Raw genomic sequence first — 20849 nt, 5'->3', positions numbered from 1 at the left:
GTGACTGTGTCATAATAGTAGTAACTCATATTTAACTCTTTTAAGCAAGAAGTGTTTTGTTTAACGAGTATGCGAATAAATGTGTGAATGAGAGCGTTTGTGTGACAAGAGAGACATAAACTGGGGTTTAGCTTTGTGCTGTCAGCTGCTCTGCCATTAGCCCACCACACTCTGCAACTTCAGCACAGTAGGACAGGAGTGAGGAGAGGGAGATTAGGCCACAGCAGTGGAAAGAATGAGAGAGAGGGGATTGTGTGTGTGTGTGTGTGTGTGTGTGTGTGAGAGAGAGAGACAGGAGCTGCTGAGCTCTTATTCCCCCCCTCTCTGAAGGATTTAAAACCCAGAGAAGCACAGCAGCGCATCTCCGGGTAGAACCGTTGTCAGTCACCAATCATGAGTCTAAGCCCCGGTCAAACTTATTTGGGGGAATGTTCCACATTTTTTTGTGCTTCACTGAACTAATATCGAGGCTGGGCTGGAGCGGTCAGAAGGGGAGGTTGAAACAGAACTCAGACCTCCTAGGTCTTTTGGAGCTGTGGGAGCAAGGCCTGGTCATTGTGCATCACAGCAGCATTCACACAAGGATACACAGGTATTGAAACTACAAATGTCTATATTCCAACAAGAAAATACATACACCTATTAAAAAAATACATGCACTCTGCAACATTATGACCAACAGACCCAACAAATCCACTTAGACTACAGGGGGAAACCATGAATAGGCCTATATAAGTATTTAATCCATTAGCTTCTATAATCATCACCAGCCATTTTTGTGTCTGGGAAGCTGTCCAACTGATCCTTTTCCCATTAACTCTGGTCAAAGCTCTGATGAAGACAATATGCTTGAGGTTGCAGCACAGGAATTTGCGTGTCAACATGAAACATTAACCAGACTGATAGTACGACTACTATAGTGAACCACCATTGAGCAAAAAACACATATGGAAAATATAACCCATTTTGCATGACTCTGGGCCATTGCAGCTCTATCACATACCACCACTTATACCCAGTGTCTCAGAAGGTGGTTGGAATGGGCCATGAAGCTTGATGAAACTAGTCTCTAGAACGAGCTTAGTAGCACACAGATCGTATAAGCTCAAATCACTTTAGGTACAGGTGGTAGTTGATTTTGTCTTTCCCCACATTGCTTTGGGTATTCTGCGTGTTAGACTGAGCAGAAGGTGTGTGTGTTGAAGCCCGTTTTGTGGCTAACCATGGGTGGGGAAACGCTGTGCCTCACACTGTTATCGCTGGGGTGATTTCAGAGCGGAATGGGAAAGCAGAGAAAACAACAACCACCGGCTTGTTTTGCTACCAGCATGCAGCAGCAATCACCAAGCCCGACATGTCTTACAAAGTGTGTTTTCGTCATTGATTTACTGCATTTACATTTAGTAGTCATTGTTCTAAACTAGGCCATACATACAGAACAAAATGGCATTTTACTCATCGTTATGGTGGTTAAAACAACTAGTTAGAACCAGTCAGGGGAGGTTTAATGGACTGTTCTTACTAATACATCAATGTCATAATACCTGCTAGCATCATCGTAAATCGTAATCATCTTAAATTCACAGTTGCAGCCTGCTAATACAGAAATAAATAAAGAATTCATGCTCAGCATGTTAAAAGAAATCATTAGTAAATACGATGGAATAAAAATGTGCACCATCTAGTGGCAGAACACTGAATTCAGGTATGTTACTTCCTAGAAGTCATACTTCTTGTCCAGGCCTTCGCACTTGAGGAAATAACAATAAAAAACTATTATATGAATACAAAAACACAAGGTCTTTACAATGTACAAGTTTATTTTTAATGAACTCTTCAGTGGTTGGTAGTCACAGCACAGCTTGCATGTATGAAGCCACACACACCTATTTTACAAGATGACAGGACATTTAAAAAGGAAAAAAAAAAAAAACAAGAAAAGAAAAAGTCTAATAAAATCGAAACCAAAAGAGGAGATGGCCAACAGTCCATCTACAGTGACTCTTTCCTACAGTATTTCTTTAAAAGGCCACTGAAATGCATAAACTGTTTCTGATGCATGGACTTTTATTTTGAAGGTGGCAAGTTAGCTGAACCTGCCATCCAGACTCCTCACATGGCATTGACAGTGCATATAGACATCATAAAAGGACTGGGTTAGCGATACCTAAAGATATTTTAGTGACAAAATCTTGGCTAATACTACAGCTTAAAAAAAAGAAAAGAAAATGAACAGCACTCTTCCAAAGATACTAAATACAATGTGTGAAATGTAGTGAAGAAATTATATTATTCTTATCTCACAATTATCGTGAACACTTAAAACTGGAGAGAAAAGAATCACTGAACACTGCCAGCCAACTCCTTTAAGAGTGGCCCTACTGTCATCCAATGTCTTTAGACTATAAAAGGAAAAAGAAAAATAGCTAAAACACACTTTTTTTTTGTCATCTGGAGTTTGTATATTTTTAATAGTAACAGGCGGGAACCATTAACGCATGCCATGTGTTGGGCTCAAACAATACATACAGGTATATACAGCATCACTCAGTACCTGCTAAAACGAAGTGAGGATTACAGAGTATAAACCATTGACTACACTACAAACTTAAAGAAAGCTAAAAAAGAGGGGGAAAGGGGAAAGCAAGGAGGAAGGATGGGTGATGGATAGGTTCTACTAGTGATGGACTCATCATTAAAGCATTATTTTTTATAAGAAATAAATGCATATTGCACATACAGTGAAAGCTTAAATTCCACCAAGTCCACCATGATCCGTATAAATCGAGAATTCCATTTCCCTCTTTGAGGAAGACACACAAAGGTACAGAAATGGAGGGAGGCTGGGTGGCATGGTTAGGAAGGAGAAGGGGGGGGGGGGGGGGGGGGGTGCGCGTGCCTGTGGGCTTTGAAAGGTGAAAGGGATGAGAGTATTAGGGCAGCGTGTGTGTGTGTGTGTGTGTGTGTGTGTGAAGGGAGAGTTCTCCACGACTAGGTGTAGAACAGCTGGGAAGTCATCTGCTGGGAGGGAGACAGAGCCTTCATAAGGAGGGTGACTTCTGGCACTTAGAGAGGGAGGAGGAAACTACACATTGCACCACACGTCTATGCAGGTAGAGGATATGTGTAAGGGGGGGGGAAGAAGAAATCACATTGAATAAGAGTGTGGCACAAATAAAATCTGGTGTTGGTATAATAACTGTTCCTGTGACAGCTGAGAGATTGGTGCAAGTGTTTTTTTCTTTCTTTTTTAAATTTTTTTATGTACAAACTAAGGCTTCATGGTTAAATAGGGTTTTATTTCGAGGCTTCCCCGTCCATAACGCAACACTGGCATGCCGTTTCACAATCCCCATTTCATCTGCTGTGTAAACTGTGATCCTGGATCTGGACCAGTAACCATTGAATCAAGTGGAAAATAACCTCAAAGGTGTCTACAATAGTGGGGGGGGGGGGGGGGGGGGATGGATGGTTGGAGAACGGGAACGGGTAGGGACAGTGGAGGACGAGGGAGGGATAGAGGAAGGAGGAGGGGGGGTGGGGGGGGGGGGGAATTCTTGTTTCTGATGTCTGTTGCAATTAATATCTAAATGTGCAATTCCATGAGTCACTGCCATGAGGGAGGTGGCGCGGGGCACAGGATGGAGGGGCGCGGTGGGGGGGTGGGTCTACTTGGAAAGCTTGCTAATGACGCGAATGAGGGCTCCATTCTCGTCCTTTAGTCTCTGGTTGTCTGCTTTCAAGTCTGGTAGCGTCTGAAAGAGAGAACAAACAACACGAGAGAGAGAGAGAGAAACAGGGGGGAGAGGGAAAGAGTCGGGTTAGACGAGTCGCGACAGACACATTGGAGGTGCTGTTGGAACCAGCCAGTCCGGTTCTCCAAACGTGTTAATGGCAGCATGTATGCATGTCAGCTGTTCCAACAAGCCACACAAGTTTCTCGCTAACATATTTGATTTCGGCTTATTTATTTCTAACAATTCTTTCACGTAAATGTTCTCACACGAGAAAGTGAGCAGGCACACACACACACCACAGTCCAAAATTTCTGCTAAATTAGCCATGCAGAACAAGAATGGCTACACATTTGCAGCCAGGAAACAAAGTCTCTCCAATACAGCACAGCACAAACTCAGCAGAACAAACAGGCTTTCCTTTGTTCCGACGCATACAGGGCTCCAATGCATGAGAGGGGGACAAAAAACAAACTGCTGTACCCTACACTCCACCTGTGGTGCTGTGTACGCTACGGGAAGGTAGACTTGCAGAGGTGGCTGTCACGTTGGTCAAAGCTTCGGGTGCAGTTCACTTTGAAATCATTACCATTTTGCTTTGAAAGCAGTGCCTAAAGTGACAATGCTTGATTCTTGTTGTTTGCCTGCAGTGAGCCATTGTGAAACATTTACCCACAGCAACTTGTTGAAATAGGCTGTAACTGAGGCATTTATACATTACTTTAAAAAAGGTTTAATGCTCAATTATTATCCCACATACAAGCACCAAAAACCTAGAACTCCACCTTTTTGAGACAATATTACAAAAGATCTCTGTAATAAAGCTTTAACACATTGAGTTTGGAGTTTCTGTAAAGCCATGCAGATGAGGATTATCCTGAGTAACCACACATGACGTCCTCCATCATGGTATAAATATATCTACCTCTGATACATTAACATGTACAATAACAGTCCAGGGACTAACAACACGAGTCAAAACTCCGATACGAATGACAATCAACCAACCAGGCCTCAATTCACTTCAGGATCACCCAATAGAACCAATGGGAACCCCAGAATAGAGAGCAAGTGCCTTCTGGGACAAGAGGTGTATTTGTACCACAGGTCGATCAAACAAGTAACTCCAGTAGCTAGTACCTGGCTCCTGTAAGTGTAGCTGTAGAAGCACACAGCCATTGAGCCGAGGCTGGGTTGATGTCATCTCAAAAAGGGGGAAATCAAAACCATGGGGAGGGACAGGGGAAAGAACTTGTCCCCGTCCCCGAAAAAATGGCTGCCGCTTTGGCGCCAAAAGAAAAAGCCATGTCATGCAAAGAAGCCAAGACAAGCCAAACTCCCTGGATCAAGGCTTCAAGACGGCACACTTTGGGGACAGAACAGAAAAGAGGACACTTTCCTTTAAAGCACATCGGAATTATTAATAACAGACTGCTGGAAATCAGCTGCAAAAAGACAGATGTGACCATTGTTTAGTACCACTTGCTTATGAAACAACTGGTACTCACCTGACTTAAAATTTGATGAAAATCCCAAGTGAAAAAAAAGTGCTCAATCTTTCTGTTCTTAAAAAGGTGTACTAAAAAAGGAAAGTGCCCGGTCAAAAAAAAACAAATCACACTCCCCATTGTAAAAATGGTGAGGCCAGGGGAGGCAGAAGAACGGGGGGGGGGGGGGGCGGTTGTCACAGTGGTAAAACCTGGTGTTATCGAGGTGGCTGTGGGGGCACCTGCCTGTCTATGGGCGTGGGGCGGAGCACAGATGGAGAGCATGAGAAGGGGTTGAGGGAAGTGGTGGTGGTGGTGAGGTGGTGGTGGTGGTGGTGGTCGTGTTGGGAGGAGAGGGGGGCGCTACAGGTCAACGGCGGGCAGGTGGCTGCAGGCAGACTCAGACAGCTTGGCAACCACGCGGGCCAGGGCCCGGTTCTCAGCCTGCAGCCGCTCCTTAACCTGCCTCAAGGCCTGGACCTGCTTTACCTGGGGGAGGTTCTGCAGGAAAACCATAACACAGAGAGAGGGAAGGGATGGAGACAGACAGGAAGGATAGAGACAAACAGAGGGAAGGAAGGGATGGAGACAGACAGGGGATGGAGACAGAGAGGGGATGGAGACAGACAGGGGATGGAGACAGACAGAGGGGATAGAGACAGACAGAGGGGATGGAGACAGACAGAGGGGATGGAGACAGACAGGGGATGGAGACAGACAGAGGGGATGGAGACAGACAGAGGGGATAGAGACAGACAGAGAGGGGATGAAGACAGACAGAGAGGGGATGAAGACAGACAGAGAGGGGATGAAGACAGACAGAGAGGGGATGAAGACAGACAGAGAGGGGATGAAGACAGACAGAGAGGGGATGAAGACAGACAGAGAGGGGATGAAGACAGACAGAGAGGGGATGAAGACAGACAGAGAGGGGATGAAGACAGACAGAGAGGGGATGAAGACAGACAGAGAGGGGATGAAGACAGACAGAGAGGGGATGAAGACAGACAGAGAGGGGATGAAGACAGACAGAGAGGGGATGAAGACAGACAGAGAGGGGATGAAGACAGACAGAGAGGGGATGAAGACAGACAGAGGGGATAGAGACAGACAGAGGGGATAGAGACAGACAGAGGGGATAGAGACAGACAGAGGGGATGGAGACAGACAGAGGGGATGGAGACAGACAGGATAATGGAAGTGAACCAGAAAAGGAACCAGGACAGAAAAAAGAAGGAATTAGAAAAGGACAACATGGTAAGAGGGAATGAATAGACGAGAGTGGTGGGAAGAAAAAAAAAAAAAAAAAAGAAAGAAAGAAAGAGGGAAAAGGAGATTGTTAGGAAATGGGGACAGAGTTTCAGCACAGGAGGAATGACACAAGCTTTCCAGGTCGGCATGTGGGCGAGATGGGAATCTACAGTAGCAAACTGGAGTACAATGAGAGACAAGAGAGAGGGAGACATGATCACACAGCTGTCCATGACCTAGAAAGAAGACACCCACATTCAGGCTCAGTGCTGGGAGGAGCACATGGTGCCCACCCCACAGAACAACAACCTCCACTGTGAGAAGACTCTCCTCAGAAGAGTTTGAACAGGAAGTCACTCCAGGAGTTGCTGCACTGAGTTGGAATGAGAGATGCTACCTGGTCCTGGAATTCACAGAATACTTAACCGTGACCCCTGGGGAATATGAGACTGGTGCCATTGAGAGACCCAGAGGTGATCCTTTCAGTACAACAAACTATACGATCACGTGAATTCTCGTCAACTGCTCTTTGCCCTCTGGTTTCATGAGTACACTGGAGAATTAGCATGGTAGAACCTGCTAGACAAGACAAAATACACTCCCATCTAACCTGTCATGCCAAGCTCTAGCTACCGCTCAGACCAATACTAATGTGATACCTTGAGGTAAGATTCCAATCACTAGGCACCAATTCCCAACCAAAAACAGCCCCAAACTCTGTGTCTGCCCCTGAGGGGTGGGTGCGGAGGGCTGGTGTACCTTGAGTTCCTCCTCCATCTCAGAGATCTTTCTTTCTAGAGCTCTTCTTTCCTGGAGGGGAGAAGGGACAGACTGCAGTCAGGCCAGGGGTTGTGTGCGAGGTTGATGAGAGAGAAAACAAAACAACATCAACAACAAAAACAGACGCCGCAAACACGTGTAACACACAACCCCCAGTTCTGCTACGCGCAGAAGAGAGACGGGAGAGAGAGAGAGAGAGAGAGGGTGGAGGATGGAGCGGAGGACAAACACACACACGTGACCACACGCGTGACCGTGAGGCGTCATCAAGACACGGCCGTGGGAGAGGACGGTGGAACATTCCCGCCTACGGACCCTAGCCGTGGACATAGATCAGCCTGATGGGGTTACTGTTAGAGATGGGGGTCGTGGGATGAGGGCATTAAAAAAGACCCCTAAAAAAGGGATGAAACGTGGAATGGGGGTGGAATGAACGGAGAGGTCTGCAAAATAAGTTCATGGGACGTCTTGACGCCACTGGAAGGGAAACGAGGGCCAGCTAGGGGTTAACCAGAAGCAGTCCCCCTTTTCAGGGAGCTCCATGCAGTGAGGGAATGTTTGCTGTGACCTGGGGGGAGGGGGGGGGCTACGGTTTGGTTAACACTGGGAATTTCCACACACTATTACAGACGGGAGAAGAGCCAATCATTACAGGAGACAACCTGGTGAGAAGGTTTGCTTTGGGACGCTTGCGTCGTTTTCCCCATGGTCGACGACACAACGTTGACAAAAGGCCGCCGACGTGATGACAATGAAGGTGCCTCGAAATGCGAGTGAGCAATGTCATGTAAAAGCACATGCAGAAGAACCCCCCCCCCCCCCCCCCACACACACACACACACACACACACACAGTAAAAACGTCCAAGACAAACACAGACCATCATCCTCTCACACACAGATTATACAGACTACACAATACACACTCCTACACATGACAAGATTTGATAAGGGGTGACCACACGCTGGCTAGAAGGTTCAAAAACGGGTGAGCGAAGGAGAGCTTGGTGCTTTGAGGGGGGGAAGAGCCCGCCCCATATCCCCCACAGGGGGGAACTGGAGGAGATGGGCGTGTGACAGCAGCCAGCAGCAGTGGCAGAGCACTAGGAGGATAAGACTCTGTTAGACCATACCACCACCCAGCTGAAATTGGGGCCTGCTCGTAACCTTCAGACATAAACCAGTTAGCATGTGTTACCACTTTGTTAGCGACAACTGTACGCCAAGTCTGCCGTTCCACACATGTGCAGGGAATGCTACTTTTGCTCATTTAGATTTGAAAAGTATCGCTTCAAGTACAAAAAAAAGTACATTGTTTTGAGGAGGTAATGAAAACTTTCATATAACAAGAACTGCTGCTCTTTAATTAAAACAGGCAGTAAGTCGTGTAATGTTACGGGAAAAACAAAGAGAGTAGTTACCCTTTTCTCCATCTCGAGCTGTGAGCGATCAGCGAAGCGCTCCTGCCTCTGGAACACAAACAGCCACAGTCAGACAGCTGACAGGCAGGCAGCACGCACACACATGGAGATTCCTTTGACATTGCCCTCCCTCCATCCTCTCATAATACAGGAGGTAACAGTAAGAGTTATACGTCCCCACCCCCCCCGCCTGGCCCCCCCACTTCCCTAGCCAACCAACCCCCACTACCCGAAACCCCTTAGCACCCATCTCCACAGACCAACCCCCTATTCCAGCAGCCCCCACTTCCAGCCCACCTGTGTGGCCTTCTCCAGCTGTAGCTTCAGGTCTGTCAGCTCCAGGTCGGTATCACGTAACTGGGCCTTCAGTTTCTCATTCTCAGCGAGTATCTGCTCATAAAGCTGGAAGAGACACAGTGCGTCAGTCCATACAGCACCACGGAACCAGGACGGCGCAAACATACCACCTGGGTCCATCGCCGTGTCCCAAAAACACCTCTCACAAGATAAGAACTCACAAAAGGCCACAGGGGTGACAATAACATCCTGCAATAGCCCAAGGCGAGTCAACATATTGCATTCGAAACGTCTACCTCACATCACGAGGGCATGAGGGGTTCAGTCAGGCGTTGTGGAATTGGGATTTCTGAATGGGGAGCCTGTTAGGAGCTGTGGTACCTTCTTGTAGTCAGTGGCATCATCTCTGTCCAGTCTGCTGGAGTATGGCCTCCGCCCCTCGCCGTAGCCACGGCTACCCAGGGCGTCGTAGCGGTCAGAGGACGAGGTGCTGCTCTCGTTCCTGGGGGGAAACAAACACCGTCACTGTGTCTCATCATTCGCAGCTAACAATTACCCAGGGCTTGGAAAGTGTGGTCATTGTCTGAAGTGGCACAGTGCATTGGGTAAATAGGGTGCTCTTGTGTGTGTGTGTGTGTGTGTGTGTTTAATTTGAAACATACCTGGACAGTCGGTCACTCTGTAAAAGAAAGCCACACAGTGAGTGAATTGTATTGTCTTTCCTTGTTGTCTAAACACCCTGAAAGTTCACATGACAGAGTGCACTTGAGTTTTTCCTGGTGTCTAGACAGGCCTAGGTCTGGAATGTAGATTCTCGATGAGTGTGCATGTGAGGGGTTGTTCTGCTGTAGATGAACGGAAGCCTACAAGTGCATCCGTGTTATCAAGTCATGAAGCAGCAAAAGATGTGCACAAAACAAATGAATGTTCTGATGGTACCCGGATTTCACAAATGTGAAACTGAGTAATATACACAGTGAACAAGAGACTGAAGGGAGATTCTGCCAGTAGGATCATGATTGTAGACATCCGCACCCCCCCCCCCCCAAACACACCCTTCTCCTTCCTGTCAAGTCTAATGATGAATGAACAGTTTGAGTAGTTGTTAGTGTGTCCTCTTCCAGGATAATGTACACTTAGAGCCTGTCTAAAATCAGCTGGCAAGAGGGGAACAGCCTGAGTTTGTACCACAGTGTTGTTCCTGAACGCCTTCCTATCTACGCACGGCTAATGGGCCCTTTCCTATTTTGTCTTCCGCTCTGGCCCCGCCCATGCGGGCTGCCCAACAACAAAGAGGCCTGCTGGCTGTCAGAACCGAGCGCCCCTCCACCTCCTGTGTGATCTGGAGCCAGCTGCCCAGGTCCCCCTCTGTCTGAGGGCCTCTCTCTCTCCAATCCATCCTGCGTTGGATCTGGAGGTCTTCTAAGATCAGAGGATGCTTTTCCTACTAATCTAGACCTACTGTATGAGAAACCCTGCGACAAGCCAAACCCGCAGAAACATGGCCTTGACAATCTCCAGGCAGTTTGCCATCTAAAGTAACAGTTTTTCCAAAAGGCTTGGCATAAACGGGAGGTTACATTGTATGCTCCCTTGTCCCTGTTTCCTTGATGTATTGAGGTGTGTTAAACTATTGCTCTTCAAGCGACTGAGGTTCAAACTCGAGCTCCCGTGTACTTTGACACCAGTGATCCACATGTCCCTCATGTGGCAGCCTTGTTTTGGAATTCACTGAACTGCAGGCTAGACTGCTTGTGGTTTGCAAGGTCACCTTAGCAACAGGACAATCACAGGAAGATAGAGAAGGAGGGGGGAGAATTACGTCCAAAGTCAGCAGGGGGGGGGGGGAAACAGAGGGAGGGAAAGAGGGAAAAGGTCTTGTTTCTGTACTGTACCAAGGAAAGCAGGCCAAAATGGGACAAATGAAAGCAAAGTTGTGCTTGTTTGGCCTTGACTATACTAGGTGGGAGAGGCAGGAGGAGAGAGAGCAGCAGCTGGAGTCCAAGTTGGGTCAAAGCTTACAGTGAAGCCGGGGATTTTTCTAAATTCCAATGCATTTTCATTTGCCTGTTATCTATACTTTTGCCCTCAGGCTAAATGACTAGGCACAAAGACAGTAGGTGTAAGTGTGTTTGAGAGAGAGAGAAAGAGCTTTCGAGAGAATTAGCGAGAGAAAGAGAGAGCAGAAGAGGAGAGAGTGTGATGCTACCTGGGGTTCGCTCTTGATGCTGCCTTCCTCCGAGTCTGACTGCTGGTCTGGGTCATTCTCATCACTCTGGAATAGGAGACACACACACAGACACTGGTCACTCCCTAATCTGGGCAACAGCTCCTCTCGTGTGTACCTCCGATCCAGCTACGCTTACCTGACCTGCTGAATCAATAATGCCCTCTGTTTCTATTCTTGCCTTTACTGATCTGTGTGTCGGCAAAAAGATACACATTTTTGCTATACAATTTGGAATGTGTGCATTTTTGCGAGTGGGTGTGTGAGGAGTGAGGATGTGTGTGTGTGTGAGTGTCGTACATCCTGGGTCCAGAAGGAGACCCCGGTGGAGCGCCTCTTTTCCCTGGGCCGCCGGCGATCCCGTATGGAGCGGGGCTGGGACTTGTCCTCCCCCTCCTTCTCCTCCTCCTTCTTGTCCGACTCTGTCAGACAGAGAGAGCAGGTGAGCCTCACGTACACAGAACCCCCCCCCCATCCCCAAATCACACAGCAGCCCTTGACCTTCTCATAAGCACACAAAGCCAAATCTGGCATGTGACAAAAAATAAATAAAAAGGAAATTACCATTTAAGAGCACCAATTATGACCAAATCGACAGAATCTTAAATTTGGCATAAACCTTTTGTTTGTTTGACTGCACTCGTTGGCAAACTTCGGGTAACAATTGAGTTGGATGGGGTTCAAAGAAACAGGCTCTGAGAAAACAAAGTGTGGATTGTGTTTTAGCTCTGGGATGGAACCAAGGCCTTTCCCAGGGAGTTTACCCTCTCAGAGGAGAACTATTTCGATTAAGAGCCACCCAATCCTCTCCCCTCGGAGGGATTGAGCCGAGTGGGGCACAGTTTCCATGTGAACCTGTGTGCAGGGGGGGGGGGGATCCATGCCAAGACAGGCTTGAGATCAGCTTAACCTGTCTGTGCCTGCCTGGCTTTGTGGTGAGGCTGCAATGTAAGCTGGATCCTAAGGCAGAAACTGTGTCAAAATAAAATACTGTGTGTGTGTGTGTGTGTGTGTACATGTAAGGGTGCACAGTCGAACAAGGAGGTATGTAAATCAAAGCACTGCTCACTCCAGTTATCCTCTTCTAGTATCAAACAGTGAGACATGTGAGGCTGGCATGTTCTCCGTGAGATCTCCCACCTTTCTCCGTGTCCCTGGAGGCACGGCTGTAGGAGGAGGTGATGCCAGTCAGGCTGTTGGGCCGGTGGAGGGAGCTGTAGGAGCTGAGGGAGGAGCTGGAGGAGGGGGCGGCCGTGCTGACCGTGGAGGTGGAGGAGGGGCGGTAGCGCTGGTACGGCTGCCACGAGAGAGAGAGAGAGAGAGGGGGGGGGGGGGAGGAAACGACAGCCTTGGTCGGTACTGCGACTTGACCCATGTCTGTTCAAAATACATCTCGCTGACACGTTCGGGGTTTCGTTGTGTGCGTGGATCATCAATTGAGCTTGGGCAACCGTTGGACGGTTAAGCACTTCAGTAAGACCTGGAGGGAGTGGTCTCTCCCAAAGGGGATTGGGAGAGGCTTGAACACCTACCTCTTCCAGGCTGCGGTACCTCGACCGGTAGTCCTCCTCCTTGGTCTCCGTCTCCTTCCTCTCCTCCTGCTGCTTCTCCTTGTCCTGCTTCTCCTTCTCCTCCTTCTCCTCCTCCCGGGTCCGTGTGGGCCGGCTCCTCCCCATGGTCTTCTCTGCCTCCTGGAGGTCAGTCAGGGTCACGCCCTGGAGAAGGACAAAAGCAGGAGTGAGGCGAGTAACCGGGAGTCAGAGCCCAGCTTTCTGCTTGGCCATTTTGAATCTCACAAGGGGCTCAGCAACAAAATGGCAGTTTGCAGTAAATTACACCGTGGCTTTTATGACTCGTTTCAGGACCTTCACGGTGAGCATTATTCTGTTGTAAAAACGGTTTAACGATTTAATAGGAAGTTTAAGCTGAACCACATTTAGTCATCTCGGCGTTTCGGCGAGGACGAGGAACAGTTTCATTTCCCTCAGCTTGTAAACAACCGTCTCATAACAACACTGCCACAGTGAGGAATGTGTGCCTAGTTTATACAAACTGTAACTTAACACCCGAGGAAGAACAACCAATAAAATTCAGCCGTAAAATATAGACCAAAGAATGGTAAACATAATGCGTTTCAGTAGCATGATAAAATGGACTATGACAAGAAATGTGACAGTCAGCAGTAACTATCGTTGATGCTCACATTTATAATCCACCACTTTTTATAGGAGTGGAAGTTTACAGTTGTACAGTTGGCAGCTGATAGACAGAGCATGTGGAGATTGTGTGTGTGTGTGTGTGTGTGTGTGTGTGCATGTTAGTGTCTGTCGATGTGTGTGTGTGTGTGTGTCCAGGGGGCAGGCGGGGGGCTGACCTGGGTGGACCTCCTGGACTGGCGGGCCTGCCTGGAGCGGGCCTTCCTCTGAGACTCGGACTCCTCGTCGCGGACAGGCGTGAGGTACGATCTGCCCCAGGAACAAAACACAGTCAGGGCAGGGGGAGTCACCTGGACACACGGCTGGTATGGGCGCCAGACGCTGGGACTGGATTACAATTCAATTGACTTTATTGATCCTGAGCTCTTTATTGAGCTCTTCCATGGTTGACTAGTGGACCATGTGTCATAATGCCTGGTAGTCTATCAAGGAGTGGGTGTCTACCAGACAGCTAACAGGTTCAGGTCAGACATTAGGAAGTACCAGTGGTTTGGTTGGTAAGGAATGTGGTCATCACACACAATGCACATTAATAACACATAATAATATAATCCACTTGGGACGAGCAAAAGGTAGAGGAGTTGTTGCGGTTTTGGTTTCTTCCGTGGAAAAGGTTGTCTACGTCCTCCTACAGAAAGACGAACTCGTTCACTTCAGGGGCCGAGCCTTGGCCTTGAGGAGCGGGCTGCTCCTACCCATCTTCCTTATAAGGAGAGAACTCACCAGAGCAGAGACACATGATTCTCCCCAGCCCTGGCAGGTGGCTTATTTCAGTGCAGACTACACAGGAAGACACACTCTTAACCCCAGTTAAACACTCTCTCTCTCTCTCTCTCTCTATCTCTCTCTCCCTCTCTCTCCCTCTCTATCTTTCCCTCTCTCTCTCTCTCTCTCTCCTCGGCACAGAGTACACAAAGAATGAGAAGGAAGAGATCACACCCTGTTCTCAAACAGAGGCTGTGTGTCCAGAAAAATCTACTGAAAAGAGCAAGACACACACCGGACCTTGAGGGCATTCACAAGTTCGTCTGATGACTGAATGGGGACACGTCCGCATATATGGTGGTGTGTGTGCAGGTGTGTGTGTGTGTGTGTGTACCTGCGCCTCTCCCTGCCGTCAGAGCCTATTATGGTGCCAGTGGTTGTAGAGGACGTGGTGGTGGAGCCAGTGTTGATGGTGGGGATAACTGCAGCAGACTCCTTCTCCTTGTCCTTTTCCCTCTCTGCACTCTCCTCTGCCCAGTACCTGAACACACGCATTCACAGTCATTACTGCATTACTGTCCTGACATATAAAACGTGATCCGTAAAGGAGTCGCGTGTGTGTATGTACACATATTGGTTTGTTAGTGCTGCGAGCGTACAGGTGTGTGTACCTGCTGGTGAGGCTGCTGGAGGAGCCGGTGCGGGCCGAGGAGGAGCCCAGGCTGGAGAGCAGCCCGCGGTGGCCGGTGGGTGAGGTAACAGACGAGGAGGTGGTGGTGGAGGAGGCGGACGTGGTGGAGGAGCCCAGGTCCTCGTGCCTCCGGCCAAACGACCCACTGTGGACACCAAGGGACCAGCGTTATGTGGAGCATGGGAGAGGACGAGGAGAGACAGGATGGAGGGAGAGACAGAGAGAGAGAGAGAGAAGAGGTGCAACCCCATACCTTTGCAATACAAAAAAGAAGCAGGATACCCACTTCTGTTCACACATGATGCAAACACACAACCCAGGCTCCAGCTGGACACACTGAATGCATTTCCATGATGCAGAGACAATCAGAGAGAGAGTCAAGAGAGAGAGAGAAAGACAAAGAAGTAGACAAAAAGAGAGAAAGAGAGAGGGAGAGAGAAGGAGAGAGAGAGGGTGGAGGTTGGCACCAGGACCGGTGGATGGTATACCTGCGGTATATGCTGTAAGACTGGTAGTGGGAGGAGGGCGACTGCCAGGGTTTAGCGTTACAGGTGTTAGGGTCCAAGCTGGAGGCAGATGAGGACTTGGCGGGCACGTCCCGCGTGCTGCCACTCCGCCCTAGTGCTAGCGTGTGGGACGTGCTGGTTGGTCGGAGGGTGAGGGGTGGGGTGGGGGGAGGGGCAGGGGGGGTGGTGTGGCGTGTTGGGGTAGGCGAGAGAGGCATGTTAGCAGGGGACCCACGCACACACAAACATATATATATACACACAGATAAAAAAAATTAAAGACTACAAGCTCTGACGCATGTCTGTCTGTGTCTTGGTTGTCTGTGCTGTAGGGTTTGTGGGTAATGTAGTCTCATTGGAGTGCCAATGAGGCAACTGGGCCTCTGATGATGGCTGGGGTAGGAAACACTACAAGCACAGCAACCAGACAGGACGAGTGCAGTCATGCAAACGACTGGCAGAGAGCGATGCATGTGGATGATCTGCATGGCTTTCTCAGAAACAGCTGCTCACAAAGCATGTACAAGCATGCTTCAACCGCACTGGTGTGCAAAACTAAATACAAGACTAAAAACCACAACCGACACTAAAAACTCGATGAGGACCAAGTCAGCGAGGTCGTTACTTTGACTCTAACAACTGAATGACCGTAAAGGGATCGGATCAATGTTTTGACGATCCGATGCCCTGGAGAGGAGGGTGGGGTCAAGAGGGATGAAGAGGGGGAGGGGGGGGGTACTGATGCAGGCGGGGCATTGGGGCTAACCTGCGCTGGTAGCTGGGCGTGGTTCTGTTGGTGGAGGCGGTGCCTTCGCTGTTCTTAGTGTCCTCGTCCCAGCGTCTCCGGGTGTAGGAGCCGCTGCGCACCAGGCTAGCAGCAGAGTCCCTGGGGAAGGCAACAAGCTACAATAGCACCCTGGGGCTCCACACACAAACACCAGGGCTGATGACACGCGGCCTGCTTTGTTACTGTAGGGGTTCTGAGCGAGTGTTTAACCACCCAAAGAAGATTCTAGCAGTAAAAGATGCTGGTCAGACCGAATCAATGCAATATTGGTAGAAACTAGATGTACTGTAAAATGAGGGTGAATGAAAATACTTCTGTTCCTTAGATATAGCCTACTGACTACTCTCTGCAGGTATATTTTCGGAATAAATGTTTGCTTGACCGCTTTTCATGAGTATACATGAAGGCAACAGAGAGCATGCGAGCCCCGCAGCATGCCCAGGGCCAGACTGAAGCCTCCTCCAGCCTGTCGAACACAGCTGGGAGCAGCAGGGGGCGCCGCTGCTCTCCATGCACTTGTGGAGCAGCCGGGAGAGCCCAGCCAGAGAGGGTCACCTGTTCTCTTTCTCGTCGATGTCCGACGTGCTGGCCAGCCTCCTGGGGATGGTGGGGGCGACGTAAGCCAGCCGGGTCCCTTTGTCCTTCTCCTGCAAGGGTCAAACGCCAGTGAGTCGTGTGACGCGGGGGTTACTTGGAGCCTGTCTCAAGATGATGAACGAACGCGAGTCAAACGATTCGACACCCAACGCTTCAGAACAGCCTGAATGCTGTCATATCGACAACCGGTTAAGACAGGAAGTGGCCTTCTAAAGGAGTCCCTAGACCTCTGGTTTCCGTGGTAGCGCTCGACCTAGCGTCGGGAAACGCGAGGTTAGACAGGGGGAGGGGGGGAGGAGCTCTGGGAGGCGGACCTTCTCTTTGTCCTTGTTGTCCAGGGAGGAGGAGAGGCGGGGGCTGGAGGCCGAGCGCATCACCCCGGCCGGGTCCTTCTCCTTCTGGGCCTCCTTGGTGGTGGTGGTGATCTCCGCCAGCGCCCCGTAGCTGCCCGTCTTCCTCAGGCCCAGGCGCCACGAGGCGGGGGACTCGTCCTTCCTCTCGTCCTCCTTGGGGGACACCTTCCCTGCCGACTGGGCCACCTGGGGGAGAAAGGCCCCGGACAGAGGAGGGGATGGATTGAGTGACACTGTCATAAAGAACAGTAGCAGCAGATTTGAGTTTAGTGTCTGGGTGAATAACACTTGGGGTTAATCATAGGCAAACAGCTATCGGTACATCCGGTACTCGACCATGTGTGTGGATTCATTAGCGTTCAGAGGAGACATTCATGTCCATGTTGAAGGGGGAAGGGAGGGCCTGGATGCATGCTGCACACCTAATCCCCACTAGGAAATGTTTACGAAAAAGCCAAACAGGCGAGTCATGTTACACAGCAGCATACATTCTCCTCCTTCAAACTAAACGCCGGTGGGCCGAACCAAGCTGGGGAGAGATCTCACACGTGCTCTGGCACGGCTGGGAAGCGCCCCGTGTACAACCCTGTTAGGCTTCACACAAGCTGTGGGCACAATGCACTCTCAAAACACAATGGCTACGCGGAGATACGTCCAGGAGACAGCAGAGAATGGCTGGATGTGGACGACAACACCAAAAGCACACGGGTCACGGGGACACACACACAGTGAAGGCATTGAGGACAGCGTGTGTGAAGATCATGCTGATCAAACCGTGTCAGAGCGGACCAGGAACACAGATTAGCCCACATCTGGGTCAGACTGAGGAGGTTAGGGGTGTTGTGGTGGGTGAGGGAAATTATTCAGGGGAGAAGGAGGAGGGGGGGGGGGGGGGGAGTAGAACGCTGGAACAGAACACACCGATGCCTCACCATAGGTTTTTTGGGCACAAGAGAAATGCCAGTTTTGCGCAAGCCTTGACGCCACAATGCAGGACAGCTCGGCTCCGCCACAGTAATATAATCAGACTAAGGCCAACCAAGACAAGAGCCATGATGAGAGAGAGAGAGAAAGAGAGAGAGAAGGAAAGAAATGAGAGACAGGTAGATAGTGAGCAGCAGAGAAAGAGGGCAGCAGGAGATGAGAGCGGGAGACACTCAGAAACAGAAACAGACAGTGCAGCAGCAACAGAGAAACAGAGGCACGTTATGGCAGACAGATTTTAAGACCCAGACACGCCACACAATGTTTACTGGCACAACAGAGACCAGTCCTTAAAGCTTATGCTTTTTTTTTTTTTTTTTTTTTTTTTATATGTCAGAAAAACATCGTTGCTAGTGTCAAACTGGACATTGTTAAGGTTCTCACTCTTGTTAGACAGGGAACTTTGTGTAACGTGTTTGGCTTTAAAATGTGGACAGGTATATGTGAATAAAAATAAGGAGTCCTCATTGGCTGGTATATAAAATGGGCTGGTGGACAGTCTCTGGATTGATTTGACTGCTGGGTCTGTGACCAATAGAAAGTCAACAAATGGAAGTCATGAAACACTCGGTGGGTGAACTCATTTGAGTGGTATAGCCCTTCTTACAAACAATGTCACAGAAGGCTTCAACTCTGCTCAAATACCACAACTGCACCTAAACCAACCTCCCTCAAAGACCCTCAACTGAATAAATGAAAAGGCCCACATAATAATATTGAAAAAGACACACAGAAAAAGATCCACGTGTCCATGTAAACCTTATTGTGTTATTTTATATCATCAAGGCCAACACTGCATCAAGCCCCTGTCACTATGACCGGTCCAGTGCCCATCCTGTTGCTGCTACACCACATGCATCCTGCAGGGGGCAGCATCAGTCCAAAGGAGAACAGTGGTGAGTAATCATCTTCTGGGCCTTTGAAATTCACCACAGACACCATGTGACGCAAGCTTTGTGAACACTGTCACAACTGGTTACAAACCCCGCGGTCCATCTATTGCCATGTTTGTTAATAAAGAGGGCCTCTACTCTCCAACCAATCGTAACTCTTGCTCCCGGAGCCAGCCTGACGTCTGTTGGGTTCTCAGTTTTCTGTGTCAGGGCAGTGTCGAGCCTACCGCCCTTACCCAGAGTAACAGCTCATGTGACGAACACAACATTTCAACCATAACCTCATCTATGTAAACTCCCACTTCTACACAACTCGCACGACCGCAAAATTGGGTTTGTGTGGAAGCAGGGAGAAACTAAATAGATGGTGAATCGTATTGATTTGTGAAGGCGGGCGGGCAGATGCCTCGCATCACGCTGCCTGAGGTGGACAAGGGGGGGGGGGTAACAACTGAATTCAGCTGAGACCACATGGTATTTTGCTGCTCACAGGTGTGACCTAATGAGACGCCTTCACGTTGCACGCGCTCTGAACCTCGACAACGCGCGGTGGGAGAAAGAGGGCGGGGCTTAAACCCGGGCCCTCTTGATCCTCAGTCAACTACAATTCCCATCCTCCAACACCCAGCCCTTGGAACAAGAAACTCTCTGAAACCCCCCCAACCACTCTCTCAGCCCCTCTACTCAGAGTGCTTCAACCCTGACACCAGGAACAGAGTTCCTTCATTGGGAGGTTGATGTCCGGTTATCCGGGCAACAGGAGACCCTATCCACCAGGCCGTACCTTCTTGAGAGGCGAGGTGGGAGTCACCTGGTTAGTGGGGCTGGTCGGGGTGGTGGGGGTGGTGGGCGATGACACGGCGACGCTGGCTGGAGCCGGGGTGGGAGTGCTGGTGCTGGTGCTGTTGCTGACCGGGGGCGAAGGCTTGCTCTTGTCTGAAACGGCAGAGGGGAGGGAGTGTTGGTAGGAACAGGGAGGTGAACACTCGCGGCACTGAACGTGGAAGTAGATTTCACATCGCGCTCATGCAAATGGACGCGATACGCAGGCCATGGAGTGCCTTTCCAAGTGGTGCTATCGGAGCATATTCAAATCCATGCAGGGGGAAGAGAGAGACGCACGGCGTCATGGAAGGGTTTTTCAGACAGCGGCGAAAACGTCTTTCCAGGATTGACGCCAACGCACCTGCTTCGGTTTCGGATTCGGAGTCTTCCTCCTCCTCCTCCTCGCTGGAGCAGCTGGACTCGTCCTTCTTGCCCTCTTCTTCCTCGTCCACCTTCTCCGGCTCCAGGGCCTCGATACGGGGGGCGCTCTTCTCCGGCTCCAGGAGGACAGTCTCTTTGCTGGAACACACACACACACACAGGCTTGGTTCTGTGACTCACCTTAGAGGCTAACAAATCGTCTTCTATGAAGAACTTTTCATTCATTTGGTTCTTTTGGCCATTCCCAAACTATGATCAGAATCAAACCACCTGTTACATTTGGTTCAAACAGGTTGTTTGCCTTTGGCTTTAGACAAATTCTCTAACCGGTGGGAGTTTCTCAAGTAGTGACAACCCATTACTAGTTCATCCGTCTCTGCCATGTTATTTACCTCTTCAGTGGTTTCAAAGATTGATTATTGTCCCCAGTGGTGGTGGTTTCTATCAAAGGAGACTTTTTCACATCTTTCTTCTCACTGAGAAGCTGAAAGCAGGAACACACACAGCAGGGATTAGCAGCAGTCCTTAAGGCCTGAAGTCTGAGAACAACAACACAGACAAGAACTATTCCAGGTCTCCGTGACATATCACGTAAAACTGTAAAAAAAAGATATTGTAATGCCATTAAAAGGCATGTGTCACGAGGATACCTGCACAGCAAACAACTCAGTTGACGGGTTTTCGAAACCATCAAAAGGTTACTCGGTGCATTAGA

The 20849-nt window shown here is 49.4% G+C and overlaps 1 protein-coding gene across 11 annotated transcripts in view; it reads right to left on the bottom strand.

The window, feature by feature from the left end:
- Positions 1 to 3547: 3547 nt before the first annotated feature.
- ppp1r12a (protein phosphatase 1, regulatory subunit 12A) overlaps positions 3548 to 20849 on the bottom strand; it is a 42808-nt gene continuing 25506 nt past the window's right edge. The window contains exons 7-27 of one of the 11 annotated variants that reach the window (XM_084701300.1): positions 20527 to 20618; positions 20115 to 20272; positions 19740 to 19864; positions 17013 to 17237; positions 16657 to 16748; positions 16081 to 16200; positions 15297 to 15449; positions 14789 to 14953; positions 14512 to 14658; positions 13571 to 13661; positions 12729 to 12911; positions 12337 to 12493; positions 11497 to 11618; positions 11179 to 11244; positions 9632 to 9648; positions 9351 to 9471; positions 8970 to 9074; positions 8673 to 8720; positions 7232 to 7303; positions 5468 to 5722; positions 3548 to 3755 (exon numbers count right to left, since the gene is read on the bottom strand). In XM_084701300.1, coding sequence (XP_084557426.1) covers positions 5585 to 5722; positions 7232 to 7303; positions 8673 to 8720; positions 8970 to 9074; positions 9351 to 9471; positions 9632 to 9648; positions 11179 to 11244; positions 11497 to 11618; positions 12337 to 12493; positions 12729 to 12911; positions 13571 to 13661; positions 14512 to 14658; positions 14789 to 14953; positions 15297 to 15449; positions 16081 to 16200; positions 16657 to 16748; positions 17013 to 17237; positions 19740 to 19864; positions 20115 to 20272; positions 20527 to 20618 — 2397 coding nt within the window. In that variant the 3' untranslated portion in view covers positions 3548 to 3755; positions 5468 to 5584. Of the gene's footprint in view, positions 3756 to 5467; positions 8419 to 8672; positions 8721 to 8969; positions 9075 to 9350; positions 9472 to 9631; positions 9649 to 11178; positions 11245 to 11335; positions 11388 to 11496; positions 11619 to 12336; positions 12494 to 12728; positions 12912 to 13570; positions 13662 to 14511; positions 14659 to 14788; positions 14954 to 15296; positions 15450 to 16080; positions 16201 to 16656; positions 16749 to 17012; positions 17238 to 19739; positions 19865 to 20114; positions 20273 to 20526; positions 20619 to 20849 lie in introns of those variants that run through there. The other 10 variants (XM_084701301.1, XM_084701303.1, XM_084701304.1 and 7 more) reach the window with 10 other exon arrangements.

This window comes from Hypomesus nipponensis, chromosome 7 (assembly GCF_054491055.1).
Source record: "Hypomesus nipponensis isolate SF chromosome 7, ASM5449105v1, whole genome shotgun sequence".
NCBI lineage: Eukaryota > Metazoa > Chordata > Actinopteri > Osmeriformes > Osmeridae > Hypomesus > Hypomesus nipponensis.
This window is presented reverse-complemented; position numbering and strand designations above follow the sequence as displayed.